The following is a 12,403-nucleotide window of genomic DNA, read 5'->3' as shown; positions in this document are numbered from 1 at the left end:
GTTTGGTCCATAAAAAGGCAGAAAATGGTGAAACATGACAATCATTGTTTCCCGAGATGACGTCCTCTCAGATGTCTTGTTTTGTCCACAACCCAGAGATATTTAGCTTGCTATAATTTTGACACTTTTTTAATTTAAAAAATAACTCAGAATGATGACCCAAATTTTCCTAAAATCTCCAGTTCACCAAACATCAGTATTAACTGGGTGATTACACTTCCTTTTTCATTTAGAAACACATTTTCCAAAATAATGTAGTTGACTGAAATTGATTTGTAGAATTTAAAAAGTGTCACAAAGTTGCACATCTCTTTGTTTTGAATTCTGAGCAGAAAAATTATTTTATTGTCCAGTTATTCCTTTCATCATCCACAAACATGTCCTCGTCTTTCTGCAGTGTGTGACAGACATATGGAGCATGATCCCTTGGATGTTTACCCACATGAGGCAGTGTTTCATCGGGTCTACGTGTGCTTCCTTGTTTTACCAACATCCAGCTGACGATTTGTGCCGTCATTTTCCAGTCAAGATGGCGATGGCTCCGCCTCATTTTCCTTTCTCTCTGGAACCCCTTCTTCCTCTCCCGGATGTCAAGAGGGTTTCACACTGCAACTTGAAAATGTACAAAGGAAGTCACAAGTGTGTCACCATGGAAACCGTTCATCGATTCATTAACCTGCTGTGTGATTGGTCGGACCTATTGTACAGCTCATATTGTAATTTCACATCATGGCGAGGCTCTAAAAGACCGGGACATTGAAACTTTGCGCTGTATAATGAAAATTAAGAGGAAAGAACTGATTTTGGAGATGTTGGGTGAAAGAATTGTAACTCCAATTGTGGTTCCTCGTGTTGTAACTTCATTTGAAGGAGTTTTACAATGGATTGATAGAATTGAACAGCTCTATTTTTTGTTAATAATGAGGTAAATATACTAAATTAACTTTAAAAAAAAAAAAAAAAAGTTGTGTTTTACATCTAAATTTCCTGAAAATCTGACAATTCGAGATATATCTTTTCCCTGACAGTAGTGTTGCGTACATGCAGTGTATTCTGAAAGGTTTAACACTTGGCGAGACCACAGATGTCTGACAGCAACTTTACTGATGTAGCAGATGCTGAGCTCGGGTCAATCTGTGACCAAGACCAAACTGGTAACACACATTTCTATTCATGCTGATCGGTGTGAATATGTGTGTTTGATGTAAATAACCAACGTATCAGATGCCTTCATCTTTAATTTTTGCCTCATATTAACTGCTGTAGTATCATAAGGCCTTTACAAGCTCTCCTCTCTCTTTTGCTGAACTGACATTTTTTTTAAATGTCTAAATGTACTAACATCTGTACTACCTTGTGTTATGATGTGCCTCGGTCGTCTTGTGTGCAGAAAATGCAGGAACATGATCAATATTTACATTTTGTGGCCTGGAAAACCCATGTGAGAAAATGTGGAAGGATCATATATGTTGTGAAATGTTTGTGAAGCAGTGCTTGTTTACTTTGTGTGACATGATTATGGCCACATAAACAGATTTCAAGCAAATATTCTTTATATTTGCTACGTCATATTTAGACAATATATTCTGCATACTACAGACTGTATGACATATAACCCACCAAAACATTTAAAATTATTTTGTATGAAATCTGTATCAGAGTGGCCATAATCAAGACAAAAAATACAAGCATTGATTGATTGATTTTGTGTATTACACATTATGATCATTCTTATAGAATCGTTTCATATGGGAACATTTTGTCGTCAGCTCAGATTGTGAAAACAGGAGGTATAAAGTGGCTTCTAAAAGGAAGATGTTTTGATCTTATTTCAGAGGTTAAGTTTATATGAATTTATGAAGCTTATGTGAAGATTTATTTAGCAAATTCAAAACTTTTGTTCCTGAGGGGCAAGTAAGAAAAAAAAAAAGATTTTCTAAGTTCTGATTTCAATTGTTTTCTCTCCTGTGTTTGTGACTTAAGAACAGGTGAAAAGAAGGTTTTAGGATCATTAAGTAGTGAAAAAAGTTTTGGCTGGTGAAAAAACTTTTTTTGTCAGGAACAACTATCTGAAAAGTAAACAGAGATGTATTTTAATGCCTATTAAAACATTTCTGCCCCAAATACACATGAAAGTATATAACTTGCTAACACTATGTATGTACCTTGAGTACATGGTGAAATTAAAACTCACCTGAAAGAAACATGAATACTTTTAGTTCTATTTAGAGCGTTGGGTAGTGGTGCACTTCCAACCCCTGTGGCCAAATCGAGTATTACAACAACAAACACTTAGTTTCACCCGGCATAACTTTTTCCCACCCATTTTACAGATGGAAAAAAAAAAATCAAAGAACTTTGAAAGATTTTCCTGGTTTTTCACCCGTTCTTAAGTCATATCATCACAGTAGAAACTCTACCTTAGGGCCTCTGTACCTCCCTTTCTGTTTTTCTGTGGTTGTTTCTGTTGAACATTTGGAACAATGTCAACACTTTTTTTGTGTTTAAAAGACAATTAAGCATTTCCCACACTTCTTAATGCATTATGGATTGTACATTTTCTGGGGTTGCATTGATTTTCTCTAATGTCTTCCATCTGTTATTGTAGCAGGAGGACAGCGGAGTAAGATTTTTTATTTTTGTAAAGAGCTGCATAATTGTATTTGCTTGCCTGCCTTGTTTTGCACTATTGGATTTGGTTGTCACATAACCATTGAATGGTTTCAGCATATAATGTGATTTATGATCTGTGTTTAGGAGGTGAAGTATTCTCCTGAAAAAGTTGTGTAGCTGTTAGCAAGGCAAGGGCATGCTTCTTTGGTACAGAAAATAGGACTCATGAATTCTGAAGTGCCATCTTATTTCTGATTTTCCTCTTGTTCTTTTGCCTTTCTGGTCCTGGAATGTAAATGAATAGGTTAAACTTTTCAGTCCTGTTCAGTCCGGCGAGGCCGTTTTCACACCGATAAACCAAACTTTAGCAGCTGCGTCACTTATTTGATGAGCTCATCGTCCTTTAGGAAGGTGTCTCTGAGGTTTATTGGCTGTACTGTGTGCCTATTTTTCAACCAAATGATTAAAAGAAATCCGGAAATGTGAAGGAATGTCATGTGTAGCCTTTCAAATTTTAGTTATAGGTTTATTACATCAAGTCACATCCAATGTCATAAACAAGGTTTGCATAGAAATGGCTGATATGATCTTTCCAACAATCAAAATGTTCATTTTGAAGATGAAAGCACAATATTTATATTATTACAAATTCTTTGCCTTCCATTTGTCTGCTGTAAAATGTTTGTTCAGATTTAAAGATGAAACTCTTTAAATTCATATGATCGGTTCTGCCTTGTAAATATAACTGAATAAACTGTTCCTCAACAAATCTGTTTTTTTTTTCATTCTTTATTAATACAGTTCTTTCTACTTGTAGGAAAGTAGTTCCTATATGAAACTGATTACAACAAGGTCTATGGATTATCTTGAGAAAGCAGATCATGATCTCTGATTCTCAAAAGAGAATTTTTCATGATTATTTATTTATTTACTTTTATTTGGTGCTTTGAACACTACAAGTACCCCTTTTTGACCAACAAGAACCCAGTGAAAATTCGGTGCTGGTGCTAGTGCCAGTCCACAGCTGGTTCAAAAAATGCTGCTTATGCATTAACTCGTCAGTATTAATGATGTACTTTATTCAACATTTTTGATATATTAGATATTTTGCTTAGGTCAAGGATCTGCAGGTCCTCAGTTACATCAGATATGATGGAACAACGGGCCTGCAGCCCTTCACGTCCCCAAAACATGTAAACTTTCCTAACAGACTTTATCTGTATTAACTCGCCACACACGGGGAATCTCATGGTCACTCTTTTGCCTGAAAAAACTTCACAGCTTTTAGCCCGGCTCAAAATCTGCGCCACAATAGCAGACATTTCATTTTGGTTGCCAGCAAAGAGTTGGCGCCACTCTGGAACTGGTTTTCAGGGCCGAGAGTCGGTTAGTTGGCTGTTTACACACAAAGAGCTGGTTTAAGATTAGGCTCTGAACCAGCACTGGCACCATCTGCCAGGCCCTGGTGCCATCTGGTTTCATTATATTAGAAAGAAAACACATCTCTACAGTTGACATCTCTAAAACTCAGCAACTCACAAAAGCTATCTGCATGTACAGTATAAATAGCGCTACAAATAAGAAGGAAAATATGTATTTTGGATTTTGGAGTGAACCGTCCCGTTCTTATGTAAGACAGGAAATGTCAAACCTCCTGCTGGTTAAAGACATGCAGGTGCTTGAGGACATCTCAGAAGACACCTTCCTTTTGGACCTGTCATGTCAGTGTGATGTCACCACTTTAGGAGGTACCCTACATGTCCGCACAGAGCTGGGATCAAGTCGTGTGACGTCCCCATAACCTAAGATCACATGAGTCATCCATTAAAGCCTTCTCCTTTACACACCAGCAGACTCTGGCTGTTGACCTCTGACCCCTGACGGCTGTGACAGGACTCACGTTGCACATGGACACACAAATAGACATGAATGTCACACTCACTCCCAAGGAAAGGAATGTACCTCAAGATTTGAGATTTACTTTAATATTTCCCCCAGTTATGACATTTTTGACAGAAAATAAAACATCACACATGTTTTTCTCTGCTCTGGTTCATGTCTGGACCGACGACCAGCTGTGCCTTCAAATGTAGCACTCCTGACTGCTGCACAGTGAAGCTCACACTCCTGAAACACTTCACCCAACACAGGAAAGTTTATCTGGGATGTGATGACATAACATGAGATGGGTTTCTATCCACATCTCTCTCTCTAACCTGCAAAGAGACTACATCTATGTTTATTTATTTCTGTTTTAAACTGTACACAGTCCCATTTAAATAAAATAAATACATTAAATGTGTATGTTAGTGTGATGTGGAAAAAGAATCAATGCTGTTTAATCTATCACTCTATAGCAGCATATGACACCCTGTACCCTTAAACCTTTTCTTAAGTACAGTTTTGAAATATTTGGATATTACTTGTATGATAATTTATACTTTTAATATATATTTTTGCTCTACTACATTATTAGATATAATCCCACTACTGTTTGACAGTTATACTTACTAGTTAAGATTTTCCTCCAAAATGATCAGTTTATAAAAAATATGATTGTTAAGAATTTAAAACTGAGTATACTTAATTAAATCATCTCTAATTTATGTCAATAACATATTATATCATTGAAACTAAATATATGATATACAGTATATTCACCTATGTGGTGGGTTGTTTATTATAGTATGTCATTTTGAAAGGGACTGTATCACAAGTGCTCTTGCTTTTGATAAGGTGCATTCTACTCATAATATATATGTACTTGTAGTATAATTTTCAATTTAGGACATACTTATAACAGAGTACATCTACATTTAAATGTATTGGATGTAATATATTTCTACTTTTACGTTAAGATCTTTTACCGCTGCTGTTGACAGCAATTCAGACAGAAAAAAAAAAGGAGTGTAGTCATCTGCCTTCCTGTGAAAGACTAAAATCACCTACATTTTTATTTCAATTTACAGCAGTACTTTTTATTGAAGTACTTTTGGTACTCAAAGTACATTTTACTTATAATATGTACTTTTAATGTTATATAATTCTAAATCCAAGACCTACTTACAATGGAATACATTTATATTTAAAGGGTCATCTCTCTTCCTGTCAAAGACTAAAATGACCTATATTTTGCTTTTATTTTGCTTTATAGCAATACTTTTGATAAATGTAAAACAGCATTTTTGATACTTAAAGCACATTTTACTTGTAATATATACTTTTAATGTAGCAAATCCTGAATCCAGGTCCTACACTATACTTATTCACTGGCCACAGTACCATCAGAGAAAAGAAGTGAAGTCATCCATCCTCCTGTCAAAGACTGAAATGACCTACTTTTGCTTTTAATTAAATCTCAGTACAATAAAAATACTTCCTGACCTACTTGGTTGGTACTTTTTTCATATTTGAGCTTTATTAAAAAAAAATCTCATCATATGGTTAAATTATATAGGCTTACATTGTTTTAAATCATTATATTACCTTAATAAGTTGAGACAATTTCACAGACAATTGGTTTTAATAATATGTGGTAATCACAGTTAGGCTATATTAATGTTTCCTGATTTTTAAGTAGTTATTACTGTACTGCTAACAGTAATGTGACCAGTTTACTGGCAAACAGCAGAACAAAACGGATGCAACAGTTATTTTAATCTATAAAACACCATCAGTGGTAGTTTTCCACTGTGCATCAGGTCATCAGGTGGATTAACAGCTCGATAGAAGCTGCTGCTGTGATGCTGTGACGGACAGCAGCAGGTGAGGTGGATCGCTGGATGTATAAGGTGAAATATGTAAATATGTGAAGGTTCGCGGGCTGTGATTGGCTGTTAGTACGAGTTCTGCTGGAATTCATTGGCCGCCGCGAAGAGGGACGTAGTGGAAAAGAGCACGAGCACGTCCGACCACGAGAACAACGTCTCATGCTTGCGTGAGTGGTGACGCAACACGTCGCCAGTTGGATATAAATTGCTGTGCCCCGCGCGGTCAGTTAACGGCACAGTAGAGAGAAACGCTGCCAGAACTTATATTTACAACTTTTTGAAGCGTTTAATTTGTTGGATTTTACTGCCGACTTCGGTGGAAAAGTAGTCTCGACTGTTTCTTCAGCTGACTTTGAGCAGGACTGCCGAGAAGAGACGAAAAGATGAAATACATTATAGGAATTGGCGGGTAGGTTATTTATTTTTTTATCAAACAATAACATTACAGCACGTAGAGTAGCTAGAACTAGCTTAGCACTCTACCTAAAATATTGTACTGTCATCGTGGATAAACTGACTGATAGCAGAGTGGAGTTGTGTAGTTAGGCTAATGTAGACCAAATACTGATGTGTACAATTAAGTTACTGTTTCGTGAAGGCATCTTAAGATAAGCTCATAGTTCCGATGAGTTCATTTCTTTAGTAATGGCGGCTATCGTTAGCTTCTCATTGAGAAGCTAACATTATCCTTGTGGCCACATGTATTATCAGCTGCCCGCCAGAAAGTAACGTTAGTGAAGGAGGCGTGCTGCTGCTAAACCGGTTTAAAGTCATGTCCGGTTGTGTGTGGTTTGTTGTCATCAATCGAGCGGGACTTTTGAAAATTCACCGCCACTCTCAGAGAAAAGTGGAGGGAGATTTAACGAAAGTGTTGTTCCCAGCCAAAAACTGTTTAATGCTACAATCATTATTTATATACAAACGTTTGAATCAGGAAATGACATAATTTTATTGTATTCTGTTTTGGTTGGTTTTACGAAAAGTTTCTGTTTTTTTTTACTGCGTACTGTTTTTACTTTACTACTAATAAATTACAAAACAACTTTTAATTACTACTTATCTTTTTTCGTATTTATTTAATCGTATGTGTTTTGTAAATGTAAACACTTGTCATGAGTATCAAATTAGCCTTACTTTATACAATTGAATGTAAACAAAGGGCACCACATGTTCTCTGGAGGGAAGCTTGCATGACTGTTCTTTTCCTGATCAAATGATTCGATTTTAAACCACAATTGAATCTGACAGTTAGATGAAACATTAGAATTTATCTAATATATTATCGTGAAATTTTATTGCAGTTATCAGTATTATCAGGACATTGTAAAAATTAGGCTAAAATTTTCTAACAATATTAATACACACACTGAAATAATTTCAGCAAGTTTTATATTGAATATATCTTAACATATCTGAAATCACAAGTCCTTTGTGATGTCACTGTTTTCAATGACAGAAAACAAACCCACATCGCATGCTGTGAGAGTATTGCTGACTTTGTTTGACGCTGGACAGTATTTACCGCCAAGTTTTTCAAAGCACTGTGATCAAACACGATAAATGTAACCAATTAGAGTTGCCATGATTAATCGATTAGTTGTCAATTATTAAATAAATTTCCAACTATTTTGATAATCGACGAACCAGTTTGAGTAAAAAAAAAATTTAGGGGGGAAAGTCAACATTCTTTGATTCGTTTCTTAAATGGGAATATTTTATGGTTCTTTTACTCCTGAATGAAAAAACTGATCATCATTTTCTGACATTTTATGGACCAAAAGGTTAAGCGATTTATTGAGAAAATAATCAATGAATTAATCAGTCAACAATGACAAGAATTGTTGCAGCCCTAATTCTAATCATCTGGAATTTTATTGTGGTTTGTTCTGACACCAGTTTCATTTCAACTGGCAGCACAGTATTAATGTGCATTTTATCACTTTTTATCTTTCGTTTACAGAGTCACAAATGGTGGTAAAACCACCCTGACAAATAGATTGATCAAGACGTTGCCCAACTGCTGTGTTGTGCACCAAGATGACTTTTTCAAGGTGAGTGTTAGAGAGTGGATAGTGAGGAGTTTTATTGGTGTTATTGTTTCCTGTATGAGCACCACGAGCCTTGCATGTAAGCACAGTAATGAGTCCTGCCTCGACTAACCTTTCAGCCTGCACACTTGGTTCTCTACAGTAGATTTGAAAATGGCTTTCTTGCCTATGCGACATAGTTTCTTTGCCTGGTTTTCTCTTTTTGCTACATCTGTCATAATTTTCCTCCCTTTAAATTTCTTGTGTCCTGTGAACACACAATAAATTAACTTTGCCTCACTTCTCTAAAAGCTTTCTGACATGGCCAAGTTCTATTTTCTGCTTCATCTTCAGTAGCACCTTCACATTAAATAGGCATTTTCCCCATTTTGTTAATTGCTTGCTTTATTTCTGTGCATGCTCTTTTCTCTTTCCTTTTTTTCATCTGTTTGTGCACTTGTCTGGCTTGTGAGTGGGATCTGAGAGTTTTCAGAGCTGTGAGGTTGCAGCAAATATTTTATTGGTGACTGTTATTTCAGAAACCTGATCAGATAGAAGTCGGAGAGGACGGCTTTAAACAATGGGATGGTAAGACTTCACTGAAGACTGCCAAAGACTCATTGTTTACCCTTTAGCGTCGTATACAGCCAACATCCAACATTACATACATTTAACATGCACATCATTAGGCTGATCATAACCTCCACTAATTTGGAGCTAAAACACATTTCCATTTTTTCATACTCTCAACTTGCATCCATCCTAATTCACTATCTATCATTTCCGTCGTCTTCCTTTCTACCAATCTTGCTCCTCAGTGATCACAGCTTTGGACATGGAGGCCATGACCAACACGATAAAGGGCTGGATCGAGAACCCAGTGAAGTTCGCCCGTTCCCACGGTGTCACTCTGTCTCCTGCATCCAACGTGGCCAACCCTGACGAACAGACCCACATCTTGATCGTGGAGGGCTTCCTGCTCTACAACTACCTGTAAGTTGTTTTTGATTCACTTTGTAAATGCATGTGCCAGCCTTAAGGAGCTGCTCACATGTAAGTTTTGACCTTTGATGCACTGAATGACTGACCTGTAATGTTGTCTTATAAACTATAAATTTAGTCAGCACTTGGGCCTTTTTGCACAATGTACAAGTTGTCTGGAGGATGTTTTTTATTAATCTGGCTTTAAATTAAGCAAGTTCACCTGTTGCCCTTCACTTTCAATGAAAGGCAACACGCCATCTTGTTTCTGGCAAATTCTAAGAAATTCATGAACATAAACATTGGATGGGCGGTGCTGTTTCTGTCACGTCACGTGGTATTTTTGCATGTTTACAGTCAGCACATGTACTTGGGTGAGTCCTGCAGATCAGAGATAAGGGGTTCAGTGGAAAGCGGCTTCTGCACTGCAGGGTGATTGGTTCTCTGTGTGTGATGAATGTCGAGCACACTGCGGAGATGCAGATAAGAAGCTGCATGAGCACATCTGTGCTCCTTTTACTCTCTTTTGGTTGAGGACATTATGTCTTCATTGATGGTCTTGTTTACCTTGTATTTCCCCTTTAGGCCCCTGCTTGACGTATTTGACAAGTGCTATTATATCACAATCCCCTACGAGGAGTGCAAAAGAAGGAGAAGGTGAGAGTACACAAAAAGTATTTGTTTATATTGTAGTGTTTACCTTTTTACGTTTAAATTTAATTTGCCCTTTCATTATCATTGTCTTCATTTGATTTACCCCATAATTCTGTCATGGAAAGCAGATGTTTTCTAACAGAGTGTCTTATTGTTTTCAGTACGAGACAGTACACTGTCCCCGACCCTCCCGGCCTGTTCGATGGCCACGTGTGGCCGATGTACCTCAAGCACAGGAGAGCCATGGAGGATTGCAGCTTGAATATTGGTATGTTGCTGCTTGGATGCTTTATCCAGCTAGTTATGTCTGTGCATATTTGTTCAATTAGTGTCTCTTTAATGTTTACTAATATTAATAGATTCAGTGTTGATTGGAACTTTTAACAGTATTTACTGTTCTGTTTTTAAGGATTATTTTCAACCATCTGCTTAACTGGTCGACTTTTTGTGTGTTGCAGAGTACCTGGATGGTTTGAAGCACAAAGAGGACATCTACAACCAGGTGTATGAAGACATTCAGAACAACCTGCTCAATCGTTTATAGGTAAGAAGACAGATTAGCTGTGCCAATGCTTACAATCAGACAAAGTACATTTGCAGGTTTCTATAAAAGTTTAGAGACTTGTATTGTGGTCTGGAATCAGAAATCTGCCAAATTTGAGGGCTAGTACATTCTGTTTCTTTTCTGCAGCCCAAAATATTCTGCTTTTGAAAATGTACACAGAAGATGTGTTCAAAAATTAGGGAGGCTACAGCTCCTTTTTTTTAAAATGTCTTAACAGGCATTAAATTGTCTTAAATTCCACTTATGTCTTCAATATTTATTTATTTATCAAATGCTGTAATGGTCTAAAACTCACTCCAAGCACAAGAATTGATTTTGAATGCCTGTTATCCTGTTACAGTGTTAGGTTTTTGCCACTGAAGGTATTTGGACAAATGTTCTTTAACTCGATCAGATGTCTACATTTTCACATTTGACTTTCAGTTCTACTGCAAAATTGGCCTTAAATTTAATTGGTGGCATTGAAAAAATCTTACATTTAACTTGCTGATACATGTGGACACCCCACAAATGTATGTAGAAGAACCCTGTTGGTACAGATTTAAAAGCACAAGGATATTAAAGTGTAGAACCTCATCTAACTTATTTATTTTTCTCTCTTTCTTGCAGCAGGAAGAAGACTCCTCCTCTCCAACCCTGTACAGAATTTGTAAATAGTCCCAAGGATTCTTTTTTTATGGTTTTCTAATTTTATTCTTTGTTTGTATATGGAAGAAAGCAATGTTAACTTATCATTGTCTTTTTTTAATCATCTTCAGATGATTTTTTTTTTCCCTTTTAAAAAATGATTGTTGAACAGATCATTATAATGTTACTGTTGTGTTAAACCACTGACTTGTATTGGACCATTTGTCGCATTCTCATGCAAATAAATGCATTAGTAGCTGTTGATATACAGAACATCAAGAATCTCTCTCTTTGTATTTTTTGTTGATGTAGTTCTACATAAATATACAGTGTTGGATTCACTCGATTCCCTTTTCTGACCTAAAGTACTACATGTTACCTTTTATAAAGGTTAATAACCATGACTGCTATTGGTATGCAGCTGTTGACACTGGCCTAATTGAACCTGTTATGTCTTTTAATATCTTGACATTATAACAGTGCCATACCTTTAACCAGGGTACAGTTTAATCTTTTCCTAGCTGTTGATACTTGTCACAAATTCAAGTAATTTTAAAAATATCCTCACTCATCATGTAGGTCTGGAATATTTAAATTTATTTAGTCTAAGCATGTGCACTTTTAGGTACTCATCTGACTCCCATTGTACATTTACACTCTGAACTTGGTTCCATATATTGTTTGTCTGAAGAACAGTTAAGTCACCTTTTCAAAATGTATGTGTATTGGCTTATTTTACAGACACACAAAAAAACATTGCTTTAAATGCTACAGAGTTAGCCAAGTGACTATTTTTCATCTGTTGTTCCCTGGGCAGATGTTACAAAGTCACCATAATTAAAAAAAAAAAAAAGAAAGAAAAGAATATTGATGTTGATAGAAGCTCAGCAGTCAGGACACCTTTACACCACACTGCCAGGTACCATTTAAAACATGTTACACAGAGGCTCATAATATAAGACATGCAAAACTAAAAGTGATGGACATTAATGTTAATAGAAACATGGACTAAAGATAACATTGTGCTGCAAAGCTTGACATTAACTGAAACACTGAAAGCAGAAGCACAGACACAAAACCATGTATAGTATATAAAATAAATCAATTTTTGACTTGTATGGATATTTTCATTATGAGACACCAGAGATGAAAAAAAAAATTGTTCA

The 12,403-nt window shown here is 36.2% G+C and overlaps 1 protein-coding gene across 1 annotated transcript; it reads left to right on the top strand.

The window, feature by feature from the left end:
* Positions 1 to 6,598: 6,598 nt before the first annotated feature.
* Positions 6,599 to 11,519, top strand: mibp (muscle-specific beta 1 integrin binding protein). The gene is made up of 8 exons (XM_084723454.1): positions 6,599 to 6,792; positions 8,344 to 8,434; positions 8,950 to 8,998; positions 9,229 to 9,403; positions 9,977 to 10,048; positions 10,207 to 10,313; positions 10,504 to 10,589; positions 11,220 to 11,519. Exons 1-7 carry the CDS (start codon positions 6,767 to 6,769, stop codon positions 10,587 to 10,589), a joined length of 606 nt encoding a protein of 201 aa, XP_084579580.1. The 5' UTR covers positions 6,599 to 6,766; the 3' UTR covers positions 11,220 to 11,519.
* The last annotated feature ends 884 nt before the right edge of the window (positions 11,520 to 12,403 follow it).

This window comes from Lutjanus erythropterus, chromosome 7 (genome assembly GCF_056507025.1).
Source record: "Lutjanus erythropterus isolate fLutEry1 chromosome 7, fLutEry1.hap2, whole genome shotgun sequence".
Lineage (NCBI taxonomy): Eukaryota > Metazoa > Chordata > Actinopteri > Lutjaniformes > Lutjanidae > Lutjanus > Lutjanus erythropterus.
This window is presented reverse-complemented; position numbering and strand designations above follow the sequence as displayed.